Source organism: Panthera tigris, chromosome D2 (assembly GCF_018350195.1).
Source record: "Panthera tigris isolate Pti1 chromosome D2, P.tigris_Pti1_mat1.1, whole genome shotgun sequence".
In the NCBI taxonomy this organism is placed as follows: domain Eukaryota; kingdom Metazoa; phylum Chordata; class Mammalia; order Carnivora; family Felidae; genus Panthera; species Panthera tigris.
In genome coordinates, this window is record NC_056670.1 from 35118917 (window position 1) to 35141646 (window position 22730).

General features: G+C 45.6%; 1 protein-coding gene across 5 annotated transcripts in view; it reads left to right on the forward strand.

Annotated features, from left to right (window-relative positions):
* The first annotated feature begins 252 nt into the window (after positions 1–252).
* Positions 253–22730, forward strand: part of LRMDA (leucine rich melanocyte differentiation associated) — a 1033894-nt gene continuing 1011416 nt past the window's right edge. For 3 of the 5 annotated variants that reach the window (XM_042961205.1, XM_042961206.1, XM_042961207.1), the window contains exons 1-2: positions 6654–6759; positions 7008–7108. Coding sequence is in view for 2 of the 5 variants with exons in the window: in XM_042961194.1 (XP_042817128.1) it covers positions 347–652; positions 7008–7108 (407 nt within the window). In the remaining 3 variants the exon portion in view is untranslated. Of the gene's footprint in view, positions 653–6653; positions 6760–7007; positions 7109–22730 lie in introns of those variants that run through there. The other 2 variants (XM_042961194.1, XM_042961195.1) reach the window with 1 other exon arrangement.

The following is a 22730-nucleotide window of genomic DNA, read 5'->3' on the forward strand; positions in this document are numbered from 1 at the left end:
AATGGAAACTCCGCCCATTAGGTGTCCTTCCAACCTCTCAACTTCCCCCTTCCCCTGGAAGTTGGGGAGGGGAGTTCGGGCCAAGAGGCCCCTTCTTCCCACAGTTGAGGACCGTTATGTAATCTGGATTGTGAAATACAGGAAAGGCCCGTTCTCCATGCCCCGGGGCTAACTGCTCCGTGGGGGCCCCCCTCATGGGAAGCCCTCCCCCCAACAGCCCGCCCCCCGACTAATGCAGTAGAGCTCTGGGCGTGGAGTTTTTGGGGATGCTATTCCTGTTTCCCTGGCCTCCCAGGGAGCTATGGGGTCCTAGGGCGCCCGGGGGCCGTGGGGAAGTCAAGGGGTCATGCCATTTCGTCTGAGCGCGCAGCGCTGGGCACCACCTGTTGCGGAGCGTGGCGGGGCGGGGTTGGGGGAACAAGGCTCACCTGTGCGAGGGCCAGGCCAAGGGCTAGTGCCCCGCGAGAAGCTGAACCCAGGTCCGGACACCCGCCCGCGCCTCGGGCTTCCGCCGGGTCAGCTGACTATTTATTGCGGAACTGCGCGCCGGTCTGTGCCGCTTGCTGCTGCCGCGCTCCGTGTTCTGTGCCTGCGCTCAGCGCCGCGCGTTTGCCCGGTCGCCATGGCCGGGCTCGTGGTCAGTGGAACTCAAGTAAGTTCGCCAGGGACGAGCCCTGCCGTCGCTTGGGGCAACGGGCTTGGGGAGGGAGTGCTGGGGCATGGGGCCACCCGAGGTTAGAATAAGGGCTCCTGGTCCAACCACAGGGGGCTGCGTCTGCAGTTGGGGACTCTTTCACGTGTCTAGGCCTGCCCTAGTTTGATGAGGACAGGTCCCATTTGGGGCTTGGCACACCCCCTGGTTGTGGGGGAAGCAAGGAAAGGTAGCCCAGGTCTCCTCCACCTCCTTCTGTCTCTAGTGCTCATTGCTGGGGCCAGCAGGGATGATTTCTCCATCAGTCAGAGAAGCTGGCAGTGCCCACAGCTGATGGTACTTTTTGGGGCTGATAAAAAGTGTTAATTTCTTTCATAATCAGAAGAAAATTACTTTGGCCAAAGAACACTTTAATGTAATCGTCTTCATACTAATGAAATTGTAAACTCTAAATTTCAGGTGTTTTTTGTTTTGTTTTTTGAATGCACCCGGGATGGTGAAAGTACCCAGGGACCACCAAAGACGTGGAAATCATAATGTATTCGTGCAGGCGCCAGGTTTGGGGGCTCCCTTCCAAACTGCCTCCGGATCCTAAACATAGACCCCTTATTCAAGGCAGGTAGAAGGCTAAAGTTCTCCAGTTTTATTTCAGCACCTGATTTCTTTTTTTAGTTCTATATTATATAGTTGGCATTCCATGTTACATTAGTTTCAGGTGTACAACATAGTGATTCTACAATTCTGTACATTATACTTTGCTCACCACTAGTGTGGTTACCATCTGTCCCCATATGACCTTATTCCAGTATTATTAGCTATATTCCCTGTGCTGTACTTTTCATCCCTGTGACTTATTTTATAGTTGGCAGTTTGTATTTCTTAATCCCCTTCGCCTGTTTTTGCCGCTCCTCCTTCCCCTCTGGCAACAACCAGTTTTCTGTATTTGAGTCCAGTTTTGTTTTTTGTTTGTTTTTTAGATTCCACATGTAAGCGAAATCATTGTATTTGTCTTTCTCAGACTGACTTCGCTTAGCATAATACCCTGTAGGTCCATCCATGTCACAAATGGCAAGATCTCATTCAGCACCTGACTTCCTGTACAGGTGTCTGTGAGGAATGACAACATTCTTTTCAACTCTGGGTGACAGACACCTAGCCTCACTTGCTTTCAGCTCTGTAGTGAAGCCTCAGGTGTTCTTAGTCATTGCTGGAGGGATGCTGGGCCCAGGTGCCTTTTACCTTCTGGAAAAGCCAGGTCTGTCTTTTTTAACCTCTGATTAAGCCAGCCCTCTTCCCACCTTTCCTTGCACACCCTAGAGAAATAGTTCTGAGGTTTTGAAGCTCTCCCCTTGGATTGCCTAAGGCAGGTAGTGTCAGGCACAGTTAGATTTTGAGATTACTTTGGGCAGATGTTTTCCTCTTCTCAGAGTTTGGAAGTGAGAAGGCCAGTGAGGTACCAGCCTGTGGGAAAGGTTGAAAGCGGCGGGTCTTATTTATCAGGGAAAAGGGGCTTTTGGGAGTTAACATGCCTGCCTAGAGGGAGGAGCTGGAGGAGAAGGCCTCTTCCCGAGAATATCTCCCCCCACCTCCTCCCCCACTGCCCCACTGTAGGTCTCTGCATTTCAGACCCAGCGTTCTTTGGGTATAGCTTCTTCCAGCTTCATGGAGGACTTGACAGTAGGGCTAAGAACTTTCCTGTGCCTCCTTCTCTCTTCCCTCGTTTCCCTGACTTGATTTCTTTTCCCCCGTGCACCCCTTGCTTTTAGCCCACTCCAGACTGCTCAAAGGTAATCACTGGCCTGTGTGAGGCATTTTGGGCCCTAGGGGACTGTTCTAAACAGATGGAGCTGCCTGGTAAGGACCAGAGAAGGCAGGCTGGAAAAAATACTCCTGGGGTGTTAGTCCCCCTTGTCCTAAAACACCTAGGCCAGTGGATTTGAGTGGCAACCCTGGGGTTTAGGGTCTTAGCATTCTGCCCCTTCTAGTTGCTAATGACGGCCGTAGCAAGATATAGTTCCTGAAATGTATGTCACATGGTACTTCTCAAAATTTGGTAGAGCCACCTTAAAGGGGGGTGGGGAACCTTCCCATGAACTCACTGTTGATAGTTTCTATTGCAGTGTTGCTTAGATACACAAACCTAAAACCAGATAGAACCTTTTCTAAGTTGATAGAGACCTATCCCCCAAATAGATGGTTTAAGTGCAAAGACATAAGAACACCATGATGCCACTAAAACAATTAAATGAGATGGATGATGCTGTTTTGCTGAAATGAGGTCTCCTCTGCTTTCAGCCCACTGTGGGCTCACTGCTGTTGCCCTGGGTTTTGGGAGTTGCACGGGCCTATAAATAGCCCTCCCTCCACTCCTCTCTGTAAAGTCTTTTGATTCAACACAAATCTGACCTCATTTGGCCTTCTCTTGGTTTGAATGCCTCATTTATGTCAACATTAAGTCTTCGATTGTCTTTTTCCACTAGCTTAAGATGAAGTAGGGGCATCGATAAAATTGTATATACAAATGCAAACTGGGAATTTGGGCACACGATTTCAGTGCCCAAGAGACCAGGGAATAACCAATCCCTTTCTTAGGGATATTGGTCCGATTCAACTATTTATCAAGTGGCCACTAGGTGCTGAGGACAGTGCTGTGTACTTTAAATATGTTATCTTCTCTCATTGCTATAAGTAAGTTGAGGATAATATGTGACTATTTCATGAGGATTGACTAGGTAACAGGTGGTAGGCATCTAATAAATGTAAGCTCCATTATTTACACTTCTGGATGCAGTTAGTGTTAGACTAGTTTACAGAGGAGGAAACAAACTCCCTGGGATTGTGACCCATCCAGGATAACACAGCTAGTAAGTAGCGGCACAGGGTCTGTTTCCACTCTGACAGTTGTCAGTACTGCAAATTTAAAATTGAGGATCTCCCACCCCTGACTGGGGTCAGGCATCATAAAATAAGTGTCTCTCAGTCTACTAAGAAACCTACCATCCACAGAAATGGCCAGACTGTCCTAACTGCAAGGAGAAACCTAGTCTCCTACAGTCTGGTAACTCCCGGTGGCTTCTGGTCGGAGGGCATGAGTATGTGTATGTGTGGGGGATTTTGCACAGACCTCTTCCTTTGCCTCTCTGGTATTCCTCCTTGTAGGGTTCTTGATAGGTTTTCATGTCCCTGGTAATGGTGTCCCTTTATTACCATTTCATGTAGGGTGGAAGTCTTGGGATACAGGTGCTATAAGATAGGCAGATGAAAAGTACAAAACTTTGTTCTTCAGTTGAGTCTAAATCAAAGTAATTGACTAAATGAAATGACCCTTGGTCTGGATGTGCTCTTGCTTCTGTGGCATTGGGGTCTATTAATCTCCATTTCCCTTCTCTTCTTCAAGAAACAAACTGTATTTGGTCTGGCTCTTCTGGCCTTGTTTCTTCCATTAGGTGGTCTGATGCTCCAAGAAGCTTCTTGACATCCTGAGACCTAAGGTCTTCAACTCGGAAGCACTTCTTAAACATGTTTGTCTTCTCATTGGGAGTGTTGGTTGCAGTGCCTGGCAGTGGCTGCTTGCTGCTTTAAGCCTTTTCCAGATGATTTGGACCCTTAAATGTGGTCAGCTTAACTCCCATCTCTAAATGCTCCAGTTTACTGTGTAGGGGTGGGGGGGCAGTGGTGGTGGTGCTGGGTCCAAGCATGCAGATGGCTTATCAAGTTGGTTTTCATACTACATTTTGGAGACTTGATCACTGTGGAACAAGTTGTGCATTAGTTTTCCTGGGATGTCATGTGAGAAAACAAGCTGATGAAAGTCTTGTTAGGCATGTAAGTGGTGTGCATGCTTCATGGTGATAGCTCTCCTTGGTGTTTGTGTTGCCTCTGAAAGGGAATCCTATAGAAGAAAAAGGGGGAGGGGCGCCTGGGTGGCTCGGTCGGTTAAGCGTCCGACTTTGGCTCAGGTCATGATCTCACGGTCCGTGGGTTCGAGCCCCGCGTCGGGCTCTGTGCTGACAGCTCAGAGCCTGGAGCCTGTTTCAGATTCTGTGTCTCCCTCTCTCTCTCTGCCCCTCCCCTGTTCATGCTCTGTCTCTCTCTGTCTCCAAAATAAATAAATGTTAAAAAAAAAAAATTTTTAAAAAAAGTTTAAAAAAAAAGAAGAAAAAGGGGGAGCAAATATCCCCCTGTCTATGTTCTGACTCTGTTCTGGGGCTTTAGCCATGCTATCCTGAGGTAGTTTGCAACCTTTCAGCTAGGAAGTTGCGTTTTTGAAGCCCAAACCTGCTGATAGATGCACCACTAGCATTTATTGATGAAGAAAATCCATACCCACACGTGGAGTTGTAAGAACTCCATGGCACCCAAATTGGAAGTACCTATTCCTGGTGCAGGACTTCCTCCAGGCTTTATCATTAAGAAGCTATATAACACTGGGCGTGGTGCTGAAGTCTCCCTTTCCTTGTAAAAAAACATGATGGGTTTTGAGAAACTGGGTCTCTACCATATTTAGGCCTTGGTGAGTCTATAAGGACAAAGCTCAGTTTCTACATCTAAATCTCCACTTCTATGCCACTTATACAGATTATTTAAGATCTTTGTGATATGAGATGGTAGTGCACGATGGGGTGAAAGGGATGGGTTTTCTGGTGAGTACCTCAGGCCTGCAGGGTCACTGCAGTGTTCTGATACAGAAACTGCTGCTGATCAAGTGGGTATCCTGAGGGAAATTGAAGTCCATAGGCTGACTGAGGCCTTATATCCCCAGTCTCTTCTTGCTGTATGATTTCCGTCTCTGCTTGGAAGCAGAACTTTGTTCCACAAGAAGTTCTGAGGAAAGACTTGTCCCCTGTAGAAAGGGGAGATTGCTAGATTGAACCTAGAGACCTTTATTTTTTAGCCTTTATCTTTTTGAGTCCAAATTATCTTATTGGAGTCAGCTGTTTTTCTGTCCTTTCTCCCCCACTTTCTCTTCTCCAGATATGAAGTCCCCAGGGGAGTGAACACAAGATACTGTATTGCCAGCAGTTTGCCCCCATTGGATAGGATAGGGTTGAGGGAGGACTTGAGAAATTGGGGGTGTTAGGGTGCAGTGTGATTTTTTTTTTTTTTTTTTAATTAGGTCGAGTCCTAATGAAAGTGGTGTTTCTGTAGTTCTAGGATGGAATGCTAGTAATCCTCAATGTTCATCCTAATATCTAGAATTCGATGTGGCCACCATATTCCTATTCTCCATTAGGAAGCATAACCCCCTGGGGAATCTTACTCATTCCAAGACATTCTTACCTGTATGTATAGGAGGATATGCATTTGTAGGGAGAAAGGGTCAAGACTGTAGTCCGTGTGATAGGGTTGAATTTCTACCTCGTCATTGGAGGTAGGGAGCCCTTTAGGGAAGTCTCCTATATTTTGATCCATTAGCCAACTCTCACCCATGGGTTTGTTTTATGGGTTTTGGGATTAGTACACTGTGGTTGGATTGGCATCTACCTCTAAAAAGTGGGTTTCAAAAACCTAGTGGTTGGAGCAGTGAGCAAGCCCTCTGACCTTGCCACAATCAGAAGTTCTGGCATCAAATTGCAGTTCAGCTTCTTAATATTTGGGCACACACTAGGTGGTTGATGGTGATGATATAAGAGAAGGCCTAAGGGGAATTGCTCTGCAGCCCTATTGGGGTTGGTTGCAGAAGGATCCCTGGAGGAGAGAGGCTTGGAAGCTGTGACCACTGTTGTCCTGTCACCTTCAAGTCAACTTTGTTCAGAGTGTGGGGGATATTTTATACACCCCCCAGAGTGTGGGGGATATTTATACACCGATATATTTTATACACATATATATATATATATATATATGATGGGATTGGTGATCTGGGGAGGTTTTCTTGTCCAACCCTGTTTGTTCCAGCGCCCTGCAGATTGAATGCCAGTGAGTGCATCTGCTCTGTCTTTTATGAGGTAATGTGCATAACAGAGTATTTGAGGGAGGGGGGATGGGGAGGAGAGCCAGAGGGGCAGCTGTTGGAAAGGCCTCTGAGCAAGAAGCTGATTGCTGTGATTATATCAACGTGTTCTGATGTGGGAGCCTTTTTGGACACCTGAATCCAGCCAATTTTAGTTCAGTTTCTGTTGTGCTGGGATTAGTCTTCATCATGCTAAGTGTACCAGGAAAGGCGAGCTATTGGCAGAGTCCCTGAAGCCCCCAAAGCCGATTTGATCAGGAAAAGGACACAAATGTGGCCTTCTTGTGTGTGAGGGGCGTGTGTTTAAAGTTGCGGAAGCAATCTTGGGATCAATGACTCAGGGTTGGGAGCAGCTGGGCGATTTCCGTTTGCCACATTGTTTCTGTTCCATTTAATTTCCAGGTGTCCTACATAGGCCAGGACTGCAGAGAAATTCCAGAGCACCTCGGCAGGGACTGTGGACATTTTGCAAAAAGGCTTGATCTGAGTTTTAACCTTCTGAGGTATGTACCCTTCACAAGATACAGACCAGGCTGGTGGGCCCAGTCCCCTTGGTAACAGCCTGCAGGTAAAAGTTCCCATCCAGCTCTGCATAGGGTGTGGGGCTCTGAGGGAATCCGACCCCAAAAGTGTGACTATGCTTCAGATGATTCTTTGGTTAGCCTCTTTGTGCCACTGAAAAAGCTGTGTGTGGACATCCTCCACCTCACCTTAGGTCCTACAAGAGGACCGTCATTGTGTCCCTTTGTTCTTTTCCTTTCTCACTGATACCATGTAGACGAGTTAAAATACTCTTGGGGAAGGAATGGGATGGAATCAGAGCATTTTGGGGTGCCCCATCTCCCGAAGATTTGCCAAATCACAGGTAGGGTGTATATATGCGTGCTTCTTTTTTTCTTTTTAAATGAATTGGAACCTCAAATATTTGTGATTTCTCCCCGATGACATTTAATCCCAGATGGAATTACTATTCCCAGAGTAATTCAAACACTGATGGCATGGGACGGGGGAGGGGAACTCTAACAACTGCCTCAGTCTTGGCAAAAGCTAAGTGTGATCTTCTATATTATTCCATTGGAAAATGCAGATGGTTCCTTGATTTCTTCATAGAAGGTTACCACTTGGGACTGGTTTAGGGGCTTGGAAGAGAAGCTAGAGGAACTTGGAAAGCAGATATCAGGGAAATGAATAAATGAGCAGGGTTCAGGATGGTGGCTTTTCCTAATGAGCTGGTTCCATGCCGGATTTTTCTCATAAGTGTCCCCTTGAGAACTGTGCTGTCCTCTGAATGGAACAGACTGTTGTGGGGTGGAAGACGAGAGGGGACTCGGGCACTTTCATGCTTCCATGCTCTGGAGTCTTTCTCTCCCAGACTTTGAGTCCAGACACTTGGAATTGAGAATTTGAGAGAAGATGGACAAAACTCAGGTAATTAAGGCACCAGCGGGTTGAGGGGACTTTGAGCCAACAGAGCCTTTTGGGCTGGTACTCCCAGAGATGCACTGTCTTCAGGGAAGGGGCATCCAGGGTGTTAAGAAGAACGTGGACACTGTGTACATGCTCTCCCTGACTCCCAAAGGGTTTGTGTGCTTCTGGGAAGATGGGGAAACTGAAAAGTCACAAACTAACATGTAGTGATGAGAGGGTGCCAAAGAAAAAAAAACTGACTAAAGATATTTAAGGATGATTTTTGGTCCCAGTACCCAAGGAGAAAAAGTACACAGCCTGGACATGTGTGCACCTTAAAAAGTTCCCCATTGCAGACTCTGGGAAAGCATTTCTTTGGGCATTGGAGGGACTTCTTTCTGTGTGACTGGCTTCTAGAGGCTTGGGGTGTTGTGGCTCTGGCCACTGCCACCTTGCTGGTGGGAGCCTGGATGTGGGTTGGAGGAAGCTGTGCCCCACGAGGGAGCATGTCAGCAGGGACAGGTCATGGGACTGGGCTGTCAGGTCTAAGGAAACAGAGCTGTCTTTGTCAAACTTGGAGGCCCTGCCTTGCCTCCCTTTGGCAGAGAAGAGGCTGGACCCTGGGAGTGGTAGGGGTGTGTGTGTGTGTGTGTGTGTGTGTGTGTGTGTGTGTGTGTGTGTGTGTGTGTGGAGAGCAGGGTCAGCAGTGAGAAGGGGCTCTGAGGGTCTGGATCTATAAGGATTTGTAGGAAATGACCAGTCATAGAGGCAGGGTAATCCAGTGAGAGGAAGTTTGGTAAAAACGATTTGGAAGAAGGGGAGTTGTGAATTTGATTCTCCTTTGTTGAGAAAATTTCTGTTGAGGTGCTATCCCATTTGGTCAGGAGCCTATACTTGGCAGATGGTCAGTGCCATACTGGGTTATAACTGGATTGGGGCAGGGATGAGCAATGAGGGGTGAGGTCTGAGTTTCAGGAAGAGTTTATGTGAGGACTTGGTTAAGCTGGAGGGACTTAGAGACTAGAATAGAGAAAAGCAGTCCTGATTTAATGTGGAGGTGTTGGAGCTGGATCCTCTTTTCTTGTTTACACAAGGGCGGGTGGGTTAGGGGATGCGACACTACCTTCTCTTGGGTGTTGGAGGAAGATGTGAGCTTATTCAAGCACTGGTCTCTCTGTCTTCATCTGGATCAAAATAAAATATTTTAGATTCTTAATTTTTAAGTGTATTTATTAAGAGACGGACAGTCTAAACCGGGGGGGGGGGGCAGAAAGAGAACAAATGAACCCCAAGCAGACTCTGTGCTATTAGCATAGAGCCTGATGTGGGGCTTGAGCTCAGGAAACCATGAGATCATGACCTGATGTGAAACCACGAGTCAAAGGCTTAACCGACTGAGCTACCCAGGCACCCCAGATTCTTGACTAATTCTTAAAGTGGAGGAGGGGAGAGAAAAGGGGAAGGGAAAAAGAAAGATGATAAACTTCTAAATAGGTATATAACAGAGGACCCAAAGCCCACCAGGCTGTAGGGCTCATCATATCCAAATGAAATAACGTGAGTCCCCATCACATTCTGTAGAAAGTTTCTCCCTGGCCTTGCCTTGCTGTTTGCATGGGATCTGGGGAGTGTACTACCTGGTCAGTTTGCCCACACCTGGATTCACAATCACTCTCTGCTCTGTTGTCTGCTGTTTTACCTCTTGGCAGTCTATTCAAGATACTGCCCCCTCTCAAGACATTGCCTTCATTTCTCCCAAGCCCAACACAGCATTACTATGTGTAATATAGTAGTACTTTTACTACCAGTTCAAGGTATACTGGGGGGAGGTAGGTAGTATTGTAGCACATGGCAGGAGACAAGCTTGGGCTAGCATTGTTCCTGGAAAGCTTTTAGGTGCTCTGTTGCCAGAGTTTTTCCCTGGTTACAGCTCTCCTTCAGGTCAGGCTTCTTGCAGGTGACCAGGTGCCTATCCCAGCCTGTTTCTCACTTTTCCATGTCACTTACCCTCTTCCTAGAGCTGCCCTCGGAAACCCAAAATTCTTTTTGCTTTGTTACATACAGAAAAATTATTGTCCTGTTCTTTAAAGAACATCTCTGCAGGCTTCACTCCCACCCCCCATCCAGATAATCCTATTACAGTATTGCCTTAAACAGCAATAACCCTAATACAAATTTTGCTACACCATAGGTCCCCAAATCAGCTGTAGTCCGTTTGTATTTTAGGCTATAGTTTGTTTTTAGGCAAGGAATTCTATTCATTTATTTAATAGTTAATGTAGGCATGTGGCATAGGGTTTAGAAGGAACAAACATAAAAACGGGGGTGGGGGTGGTGGGGGTGGTGGTGGTGGAATTCTTCACATGTAGTTACTTTAGCCTCCCAGTTCTCCTCTGCCCTGCTGTTTTTGATTTGGTCCCAGGGTTGTGGAATCTAGCCCTGTGCTGGGTGTGGAGCCTGCTTGAGATTCTCTGCTTCTTCCTCTGCCCCTCTCCCCCTGGCTTGTGTTCTTTCTCTAAAACAGAATAAAATAAAAACATGGTCAGTATAGGCATGTTAAACTCAGGTATGAGGAAATGCTCTTTCTTTCAAATCCCTGATAATCTTAGGACTGGAAATCACCATTGCTGATGTTTTATTGTCTTCCAATCTTATGTATTTTTTTAGAGAGATTTTTGAACTTTTTCTTTTTTTTTATTTTATTTTTTTTCAATATATGAAGTTTATTGTCAAATTGGTTTCCATACAACACCCAGTGCTCATCCTGAAAGGTGCCCTCCTCAATACCCATCACCCTCCCCTCCCTCCCACCCCCCATCAACCCTCAAGTTTGTTCTCAGTTTTTAAGAGTCTCTTATGCTTTTGTCTTCCAATCTTATAATGCCAAATGTTTAAAAATGTTTAAAAATGTTGGTGGTGTTTACCTTGTGTTGGAAGCATTTTCCTATCAATACTGCATTACAGTTTTTAAAGGCTTATTTCTTAGTGTTGGATGTTTAGATTGTTTCCAGATTCTTACTATTAAAAATATCTCTATTCTTGTAGCACTCATGAATAGGTCTCTAATTTCTTGGGACAAACTCCTAGAGACAGAATTGTCAGAGGGCTTTGACAAAGATGTCAGATTGCCCTTGAGAGGTTATACCAATTTCTGCTACGAAGACTATTTGAATACCTATTATCCCAAACTTTTCCTTGAGCTTGTTGTTGAGGTTTTCAGATTGTATTTTTAGATCAATAAGGAGATCCTATGCTTTAGTCAGTGCTGGTTCCTTGATCTGCTCAAGGCAAAGATCTCTTGTTAATGAGTTGCTTCAGGTTTAGTTTCCCCTTTTCCCTGATGGGGAAAGGCTTGAGTTATCTCTGGTACTCATCCCACTCCCTGCAAGGGCCCTGAAGTAGTTTGAGTGGGTTGCTCGCTGAGCTTGTTGAACACAGTGGGCAGAGCAGGGCTTGCATGGCAAATGGTGATAAATACACCTATGTCATTCTGGTAATAAAATTGAGGGGGTTTAATTGATGTATGGCAACAGGAATCTTAGGTTTTAAAAATTGTTTGTACTTGTCTTATTTAGCATCACTCTGATAAATGCACTCAATGGGAGAATTGCTTAGGAGAAAATGTCTCAGATGGGAGATTGCTTGTTGCTTCCCTGACTTTGACCAGGATAAAAGTGAAAGATTGGGGAGTTGGGGAAGCCAAGTACCGAAATGGTGGCTCTGTGCTCCCCATCTCCACCAAGGCAGTGAGGTGGACTCTCCACAGCACACTGTGAGGGATTCGAGGACAGGCACACAACCGTTTCTGTGTCTGTTATGAACTGCTAGATTAAACTAGATCTGGTAACTTGATGCTAAATTGGGAAAATGGGCAGTGGAAATTAAAAAGAACCAACGCTTTGTGGTTCCACCACCCTGGCTTGAAATCCTCCTCTCGAATTACTCACCAGTTGTTTAACTGCCCTTAGGCTAATTGCAAAAATCCTGAGTGTGTAACTGTGTAAAGTGCCTAACAAATTACCTGGCACATAGTAGGTCTTCAATAAGCATAGCTACAGTTAGAACTAAAACGTGTTGGTGGGGAGGCTGAAAGCCTAGGCTTAACCCTCCACAGGGCCATCTCACTCTGTTGTAGTCATTGGGATTATTATTTAAAAAAAATTTTTTTTTAACATTTATTCATTTTTGAAAGGCAGTGCGAATGGGGAGGGGCGGAAAGAGGGAGACACAGAAACAGCTCAGAGCCTGGAGCCTGCTTCTATCAGCACAGAGCCCGATGCGGGGCTCAAACTCACAGAGTGCGAGATCATGACCTGAGCCGAAGTCGGCCACTTAACCGACTGAGCCACCCAGGAGCCTCATAATTGGGATTCTTAATGGACATTCAGGATTTCTTCTCCTTTAGTACATGGTATGTTTACACATCTCTGCATCCTTTGGTGTGACCAATGGGCAGAAATGCGAAAAGCTAGTGTGCAGTTTGTCAATTATTCCCCTACCTGCTGTAATCAGTCTTAGGTTCTGACTGTAAATGAGCAAAACCCTTTGCTGATCCATGTTGGACACAAACTTTAAATGAGAACTAAATCTGTTTGAGTTTAGGGTATTTCTGGGGTGCCTGGGTGGCTCAGTTGGTTAATCCTCTGACTTTGGCTCAGCTCGTGATCTCCTAGTTTCGTGAGTTCAAGCCCTGCATTGGGCTCTGTGCTAACAGCTTGGAACCTGCTTCAGATTCTGTCTCCCTCTCTGCCCCTCCCCTGCTTGTGTTCTCTTTCTCTTAAAAAATAAACATTAAAAAAAGTTCAGGGTTTTTCTTGTTTGTCTCTTCAGAGAGAGAGAGAGAGAGAGAGAGAGAGAGACAGACAGACAGACAGAGAGAGAGAGAGAGAGAGACTGTGCACGTGAACGGGGGAGGGTCAGAGAGAGGGAGGGGCAGAATCCAAAGCAGTCTCCAGGCTCTGAGCTGTCAGCACAGAGCCGACATGGGGCTTGAACTCATGAGCTGTGAGATCATGACCTGAACTGAAGTTGAACACTTAACTGACTGAGCCACCCAGGCGCCCCTAGGGTGTTCGTTGATGCAGTGTAACCTAGCCTATCCTAACCAGTATACTTAACTTCTCCAGCTGTCCTGGACATCTCCTAGCTTCAACCCAGTCCTCTCCTATGTATTTTTCATCTTTGCCAGCCAGGAGCATCCCTTTGTTCATATCAGGTGGGAATGGGTAAAAGCTAATTCCCCACTCAGGCTCTCAGGAGAACAGTTCAAAGGGTATGCTCTGTTGGCATGGATCTTTATCAAATCTTTTCTTTGCAGTCAGGGACCTTGTTCATACTTGTTTTTTTAAAACCCAAATGTAGTGGTCTTGCTTGGAGAGTATGCCGATAGTGAAGTGAAGGTAGCAACAGAGTTGTCAGGAAACCTTGAGGGGAAGAGATGATGGTAGAAGAGATAGACTTTAGAAAGCTACGCTGTTACTGAATTTTCCAAATAGTTGTAGGTCAGTGATGAATTCCAATGAGGCATGGGTCTTTGCATGTTGGAATAAGTGTTGTTTATAAGCTGGGCAACGTGGTGAAAAGCATCTTTTTTTCTACCAAGAGAATCGGTGGCCATTCTCATGTCTCCAGCTACCAATAGAACATAAAACCAAAAGGTGAAGTGCAGAATGACTTGGCAGGTAATGATTAACGTCCCAGTAGCAAGACTTTAATTTCCTGTATTTACACTTTCTCAAGTGACCTCCATGACAGTAGCACCACCAAAAACAGCTTAAAGGGAGGAGGGAAGATCCCTGAGAGAGCAAGTTTCAGGCCCCTGTGAGTGAGGTTTAAATGACACCACCCTCTTCCTCCTCCAAGAATGTCCTGACTTGCTGGATTTTTAGCCTTTGGCCAGAGAAAATGGGTTTTGAGCCACTGTGGGTAAGACTGGGCTGGGAAAGTGGTGGGAGGTTGGAGAGAGGGGTCTAAGGGGCCATAATGAGGTTCAGCTTTTTCATAGGTGATGGCCCCTCTAACTTACAGTATGATTATGAAAGCACTTCCTAAAAGAGTGTCCCCATATTTCCTACTGTGTTTGCCTCTTGGATAAGAAGTTCCTAGATTTTCTAGTACTGCCTTCTTATTTCTCTTGTCATCCATTTTACTCCATCAGAATCTTGGGTTTAATTCTCCTTTCTTCATAAAGTTTCTCTCCCTGAGCTCTTTTTTTTTTTTTTTTTAAATGAATTTTTTTCTTTTATTTTTGACAAAGCATGAGCAGGGGAGGGTCAGAGAGGGAGACACAGAATCCGAAGCAGGCTCCAGGCTCCAAGCTGTCAGCACAGAGCCCAATGCAGGGCTCGAACTCATGAAACTGAGATCAAGACCTGAGCCGAAGTCCGATGCTCAGCCGACTGAGCACCCAGGTGCCCCTCTCCCTGAGCTTTTTGAACTTGGGCCTCACTGCTCTACCTTCTCCCTTGGCCCTTCTCTCTATCCTGAGGACATCACTGTGCATGTGGACAAGGCTGCCTTCCATGTTGTCAGGGTGGCAGTTGGAAGCAGTGGTGATTTGGGGGAAGAGGGTGGAGATTAGCAGGCTTAACCCTTTCAGACTCTGTGGTTGAGAACTTGAAGAGCCAGTGAGTACAAAGTTCTGTCACAATGATGGAAGTAGGGGCTCTACAAGCATTTAGCCAGTGAAGCCAGAGATGTTTTGCAGGACCTAGGACTGCTTTGGACGAAGAGTACTTCTTCCCTTATGCCAACTATGCTTTGTTGAGAAAGACCTCAGTCCTGTCCCAGATGGGCTGCAGAGTGGCCCTCTTGAGCCTCACAATACAGTAGCCTTGCAAATAAGTACTGAGAGGTAACTGGCTTCATTCTCCAAAGGAGTCCAGGGACAAGTGTCAAACAAGTGACATGAGTTGTGTTTATTAACTTATTAATAACCAGTATTACTACATGCCACAGCTGAGCAGGACACTTAAAGTGTTATCTATATCATTCAGTCTTTGCAAAGTGTTTTACAGTGTGACTGTTAATACCCACATTTTACAGATGAAGCAACTGAGACCCAGATGGGGAAGAAATGGGCCCCAGACTACCCCTGTTAATAAATGGGAGAACAGGGATTAAATGGCTTCCAGGGGGTTGACTTTAGCTTTACAGTTATTCCAAACTGCTTCTTAAGGTAGAACTTGTTGCTTTTTTGGGTGTGAGAAGATGGGTGGCTGTTTCCAAGCCTATATTTCCTTGCAGAGGGAGAAGGTTTATTTTTCCTCTTGAAAATCCTGAGTAGCCTGTGGAAGCCACCATCATGGGGTCACAGTGGATCCTCCAGTTTGGAGACCCTTGTAGGCTTCGAGTTCTGTCTGTTGTATTTTCTCTCCTGTTTCCCAAAACCCTGATTTGGAAACTTTTGGGTTTGCAAGACCTTGTGAGACCTGGGCTGGCTTAAAGGTGGGGACTTCCCAGGGAACTCACTTTCTTACTGCCCTCTGAGCTGTGAGATCTGGCTCAGATGCAGGTCACGGTCATGGGGAAAAGTGGCTTAGCAATTGCTGTGTCTCAGATTGTTCTATGTCCCAGCCTTGGTGTGGGGACCCTGCGACCTATTACTGCATGTGTGAGTTTTGAGTCTGGAGAGAGAAAAAGGGTGTGTGTGTGTGTGTGTATACACTTGCACATGTATTGACTTGCATACACACACCCACCATCTGAAAACCCTCTTTCTTCCGGTCTCCTCAGGGACTGCAGTGGTGGGATTTCAGCTGTGGTCTGCTCCTTGATGATGAAAGTGGAGTGATAATGCTTTTTGCTTGGTGTCTGTGTTTAATTGCAGGGCTATAATAACTACAAATTCTCCCTGGCCAAGACTTTTCTAATAAAAGGTCTCTTCTCTCCCAGCTGCTTTCCCTTTCTTTTCACACCCCCACCCCCATCACTGCCACAGCACAAGGTCACTTAGGGCTTTAAATGAGGGAGAGAGACATGTTCGGCTTTCGTGTGTGTGTGTGTGTGTGTGTGTGTGTGTGTGTGTGTGTGTGTGTGTGTGTGTGTAAAGACACCTCCTCCTCCAGACCCATCATTATGGAGATCAGCTATGTGCCCCGCACCTTTGCACCACCTCCCCTAAGCTCCTCTGAGTTTATACAGAACCCAATTTTCAGTCTCCTGGGTGTCTGCTTTTTCTCTGGTTCTGAAGAAATAAGACGGGTAGAGCAGGGAAGACCAACAAAAGAGGTTTAAAAAAAAAAACCCAAACCATTCGTGAGATAAAGCAAGACTTATTAAAAACAATTGGAGGGGAAAGAGAGGGGGTGTTAACCCCCACATGCCCCATTTTCTGCAGCTGGAGAAGTGTTTTAAGAAAATGCACCATTGTTGAAACTTTTTTTTTTTCCTTGATGGATTTATTTATAAGGTAGAGAAATATTTTCCCCGTAATTGGGTAACTCTTAATAGTAGCAATTGCATATTTATCAGTGTGAGGGGCTGTTATTAATGTAACTGTCAGGCCCAAACACATTTCTGCATTAAATCCATTTAGTATGTGCATTATTCGGGCTCGAATGTCACCGGGACATCAAAGCCCCGTAGGCATGGAGAGCTCAGTGCCCTGCTGTGGCTGCCGAACAGGCCCTTGATCAATAAATGTAACATGTTAATGCAGAGCAAATAGAATAAAAGATTTCTTTGACAAGACATGAAAAATCACCTTGTGGCAGCTGGCATGTGATGCCGTTTCTGGGGAGACACTAGCAAAGTTGATCTGACAAGTAAAGAGGAGAGATGATGGTTGTAAGGTGCTTTTGTTTCAAACTTCTTTCTTGACCTGTCAGGTTTTGAAGGCGCCTCAATGGCTCTTTTTTGTCATGTGAAAATTGTAGTCTTAGGTAGTTATGAAGCAGTTATCTCTTCTCAAATTGTGAATGCTGCTGTTTAATTGATTCACTTAGCATTTGAAACTGTCACGCATTAATAATTGCGAAATCCTGTAGATACTGCTCTAGTGTGTCATGCTTAAATGTGTAGTTATCAGAAAATTAATATCCTTAATGAACCGGTGCTTTCAAACTAACATTGCATGAAATCTCTTTTGCCCTTTGATTTGCTGAAGCCACATCCGCCAGTTTGCAGAGAATCACCTCTCGACAGTTTGCTTTCTTGATGCCCGACAAATGCCAGCTTTGCTGTGGGTACATCGCATGCTCAATGACAATAAATATAGTAATTATACTGGAGTTAGTAATTAACATAATTGTAGTCAATTACGACAAATACAGTGCAGAGCTAAGTAAATGAGAGGGGAGAAATTAGCAAGCTAATTGATTTATCTTTACTTGGCTTTCTATTACAACTGGCAGGGCTGTTTTTCTTGGGGGGGGGGGGTCGGGGAGAGCAGGGGAGAAAATACCCACAAGGATTGTTTACAAGTAACTGATTTTGTTTTGAAGTCGCTTTGTCTTTTGACTTATGCGTCACCCCCCACTCTGCTAAGAGGAGGAAAAAGGGAAGAAAAAGAATTTAAATGCCAAGGGAACATTTTTGTTAATTTCACAACATCAAGCTGAATGCAACATCAAGCTGAATGCAACAGCTAACCCAGACAGGATTTAGCTTTCACTAAGGCTTGTTAGTTTTCTTCCCAGCTTTTGCTCTGGTAAAAGAAAGTTTCAGTGTGTGTGTGTGTGTGTGTGTGTGTGTGTGTGTGTGTGTGTGTGTGTGCGCGCGCGCGTGTGCGCGTGTGTGTGCGCGCGCGCGCGCGTGTTCACTCCTTCGTTCTAAGCCTCTATTAGTAAGGTGGTGCTTTGCCGAATAGTACATTTGGGGGTTATATATGCATGTTAATTTGCTCAAGTTTGTGCTGCTGGCTTGGCACAAGAATCGGGCATATTTTACTTGGTTCAGCCCCACTTGGTCTTGTTATGCCTCTTCCCCTTAGTACCCAGGGAAGAAATGGAGGAAAGGAGTGGCCAGTGTTGGAGATGGAGGGGGAGGGGCTCCAGTGAGGACCCCTTGCCCCCTTTCCACACTGCAGGGTTCCCTAGGACCCTGGGCTATCACACTCCTGAGGCTGCCTGGAGAGTTTTTGTTGGAGCCTCCGTGTGCATTGGTTTTGAGCTGGTCTCTGTGCTGCTTGGAGCCTTGGTTAATGATGTTTATGGTGTCCCTGTTCTTTGTTCACCCCTTTAGTGTGACTGCTGTTGAAGCCCCTCGGGGAGAATATATATATATGTGTGTGTGTGTGTGTGTGTGTGTGTGTGTGTGTGTGTGTGTGTGTGTGTGTTTGGAGGTTTCAGGGTCGCATCACAGCCCGTTTTTTTCTCACAACTTTGAGAGACAGGATTTCTTTTTCCTTGTCTCTTGACACACGATGGGGGCAAGTGACCAGAGCCTTTTTTATGGTTGGAGTGCTTAAAATCTTCCCCTGGTGTTACCCAAGGTTAAAATTTAGTGCTTTCAGGACATGACCGTTCACGTATCTGGCATCATTTCTCAAACTTCCCAATCCTCCCAGGGTATTCCCCTGAAAATTTAGCAGTTTAGCAAGGAACAATTAGTTTAAAAGACTTTTATCTGGCTCTTAAGACTCCACTGGCTACATTTCTAGTCTGACATGAAGGGAGATCGAGGCAGCAGTTCTACTTCCACATAGATGGTGCACAGAATCCTGCAGGACCTCAGATAGAATGCGGTTCCTCAGAAATATTAAAATGTCTGTATTTTGGAACAACAGGACATACTTGGACACGGCTTAGTGTGGTCATTCTTCATGTGTACCTCATCTGGAAACAAAATTGGCATGAAATATTTATATACAAGGAATCATTTAAAGTTTGCAGGCATAATGGCCTTTCTGATGAAGTCTCAAATTATTGTGCTAAAAATGTGTGGATCTGAGGGAAAAAGACCCTCCTCGTAGGAGAGGGGAAGATGGTACCTGGAACTCTAGCTTGAGTTTGATACGGGTCATGGAGATACCAAATGATTCACAGGTGTAGCTTTGTTTCCCAAAAAAAGATGGATTCTCTATATTGTATACCTTCGGTGAGGGTGTTCTGCTGTGAGTGCCTGGAAGAGGCCGAGAGAGGGGAGAGACAGAGAATGTGTGAAGAAAAGCATTTGTGCTGTTGACCACTGTCAGAATGTGGCATCTGTAGTAGTTTTGTCACTGTAATGTCCAGTCAGCTGATGGTTTTTATGCTGTTTATTTTCCTGAGTAGTGCTCAGATGTGGAGCAGATGTGAGTGGGGAAGAACTTCAGATGATGACAGAGGAAGCCTCTCTTCACTTTTAATATTGTACAATAAAAGTTAACCTAATTGGAGCTAGTTTTGTTTCTGTACTACCAAAGAAATGATAAGACAGGGGATAATTTAGATGCATTCTTTTCAAATACGATGCTGTTTGCAAAGGCACCATTTCCCCAAGACTCTGTTCTGTTTCACGGAGACTGAGACCCTTCTAGATGTTTAAATATGTGTGTTTTGAGCTGCTTTGTTTCTTAGAAATTCTAGTGACTTCTCTTGTTTGGCAGCAGCTTTGTGGATTGAACTCACTAAAATGCACTGTGGGCTTGGTGGAGCAGAAAGTAAGAGGGGATGGAGTTAAGAGCTTTTGCTGTGTGTCCACTTTGAGAACCTGGAGTAGTGGGCATTTGCTCACTTGTGTGTCAGTCTTTGAAGGGGGTACACTAGAATTGCCTGGTGGGATGTTGATTTCAGGGACTTTTCAGAATGGATTCCCTGTCCTCTGAGTCCATCAGGGTTCACACCTCATAGGAGCAGTGGGTGATGAGGACCCTGAGGATGAACCTGGGTGGGTAGAAGGTCTCTATCTGTGCTGACAGTTCAGTTGCGGGTCTGTCTTGGTAGGCTCCTAGGAATTCTTTCCAAATGCCTAAGTCAGACTAACCTCACAGATAGCCAAGCATCCTTCCAGGTGGAATTAGATAAAACAAACAAATATCTTGAATTCTGTTCTGGGAGGCAGGGCTCTGGTAGGACTACTCAGCCTGATAATGACTCCCAAGGTCCTTTTGTAAGTGTCTTGCCTCTAGGAGTACTGCATTTATTTCACCCTGTGACATGAAGCCCTAGAAGAATGACTGTAGGGGTAAATTTAACCATATAGTCAAAGGTTTTTCTTCCTCTTCAGCTGATGAGTGGAAGTCAGGCCTGGAGTGACTTATGTTTTAGAGGATGCCAGCGGGGTTACAATGTTCTTTCTAGCTGCCATGTATAACTGGTCCCTCCAGGGATGCATCACTTGGGAAAGTGGTCTTCAAGGTCTTTTAATGGCCTCGACCATTAACAGCCATGACCGTAGATTATCATTCAGCTAAGTGGAGGTGGGGACTGCTCAGAAAAGCACGGTTCCCCCAGAAATGTTCAGAGTTGTCCTCAAGGGCTAGAGGGCTTGGATCATTGTAGGTCTCTGTTTGTTATAGATAGGTAAATATTCAGTGCATGCTGAGTTTCCCAGCACCTAGAACTTACAGATGTGATGTTTCCCCTAAAAACCTCACTCACATGCTCAATGAGGAGATAAGGCTAATACAGATTAAATTATTAGAACTATGCAAGACTGCTGTTAAATCTAACCAAGAGGACTCTGAGAACTTACTAGTTCTATTGGGGAGTGTACTCTGTTTACTGTCTGGAAAACTTGTTCTCTTTGAGTTAGCTGCTGTGGGGAGCCACATGTGGAGAGAAAGGGTCCAACGGTGATTTGACCCAGGTGAGCCCTGAGGTGGCTCTCAGGTCTCCCTAGATAGCCACAGGACAACTCCAATTTAGTGTCAAAAGTGTACTATTGACTCTCATGCTCAAGGAAGTTTCAGGAGGGAGGACTTAGTCAAAGGAAACTGGAGGTGGGACTTGGGCCACACCTTGAAGAAAGAGCAGAGTTTGCCACACTGGGTTGATATCTGGGCAGGGTAAATAGCTCACACAATGTCAGCAGCACGTTGGAATCAGGCTTGTCCTGAGTAGAGATGGTGAGACTCTGATCTCTCTGCCCTCAGAAGTTGGTGAGAGTCGAGAAGGAGGGAGATGGGAGAGGATGGTAAGCTCCCTCCCATGCATGCAGACATAATCCTTGCACAGAATGGGGGTGGTTCTGAGACCTGGGAGCTCAATGGGGAGGGAAACTGACCAGGCCAGAAGCTTTGGGGGGAGGCCCATTAAGTAAGGACTTGGGGGAGGTATGGGTTCTCCCCCTTGGACCTTCCTACTGGAGTGATAGGCATGTGGCAAAGACAAGCCAGCTCCAGCTGGTGGAGGGCAGCCAATTCCCAGGGTAAGCAGGGCCTGAGTGCTGGCCCTGACACACATACGTGGCAATTACACTGTTAGAAGGGTCACGGTTAATGCAATTCTTCGATGACTCCTGCTACGAACATGCTGTGCCGCTTAGCACCCAGCAAGGCCCTGTAGGCTGGCCCTGGGCTTATGCAGAAGGGGAGGAACCAAAAACTTAATCTCCTCTTTGAGAAATTACGCTTTTTATCCTTGTCTCATGCCACGGTGTTTCTGCAGGGCTGGCACCTAGGGGTGCATCCCCTCCCCAACTTATACTTCACTGGTTTCTGTGAATGCCTTGGGGCCTTTGCAGCAGCTCTGCCTCCCATTGGAATAGAAACTTCTCCAGGATGGGATAACAGCTTTTTTTTTCTTTCCCAGGAGGGCCCAAGGCAGAGTTAGGCACATGATAGGTGCCCCCTCTACTGGAAGATCTTATCTAATTTGGCAATTTCTTACTTGCCAAAATGGATGTTTAAAAGCATGTTCACATTTCTTTAAAAGAGGTACCAGTAATGGCAACTACAATTCGTCCACCCATTTACCCTGGATGTTTTAAGTCCTTATAGCAAGCTAGGTGTTCATCAGGGTTTGAAGACTGGAATGAAAGTGGATGGAGGGGGAAGGGACTCTGCCAAGGGCAGCTACCTGGTCAGTGGGGAGCCAAGACCCCATCCTCAAAACTTATTTGCTTAACTCCTTCCTATACCTTATTGTATTCCATGTGTTTTCCCAATCCTAATTCATTGTTGTCCTCTTTATCTGGTAAACTGGTGTAGGTTGGTAACTAAATGGTAGAGAAGAGGAAACTGTCTTTCAGGCCCATGAAAAGGGAACAGTCACTGTCCCCCTCCCCAACGCTGTTGCTGTTTGGTGTTCTTCCGAAACTTCTATCTGCCCTCCTCATCTTTAAGGGGAGATGATAAAAAAACAAACATAAACCATGAATGTTTACATCAAATATTAGTGTTCTGGAAGTCTGTAGAAAATTAGGCTGCATTAACTTCTATTGTCCTGTTCCTTTAGGAAGATGAACAACAAAAATCCAAGAAACTCCCTCTTGGTCAAATAAGAGGCCTCTTGGGTGGGGTGGGGCCTCACTAGAGGTTTTTGCATCCACCTCAGGTAGTGTGTGTGAGTCCCACTGCTGCTGTTTTGTGTCAGGACAGCCATTTAGGAGGTATGAGTCTGTTCACTGGCCGGTCTGGATTGCACAAGAAGTAGATTATTTGAACGCAAATGACTTGTCAATTGCTAAGTACCATGTAACTAGAAGTATTTTTTTTCTCCAGTTTTACTGAGATGTAATTGACACAACACTAGTCCAAGGTATACTACAGAACGACTTAATACACGTACAGGTTGCACAATGATTATTCCAGTAGGTGTAGTTAACATAAAATGAATTATTGTCATTATATGTATT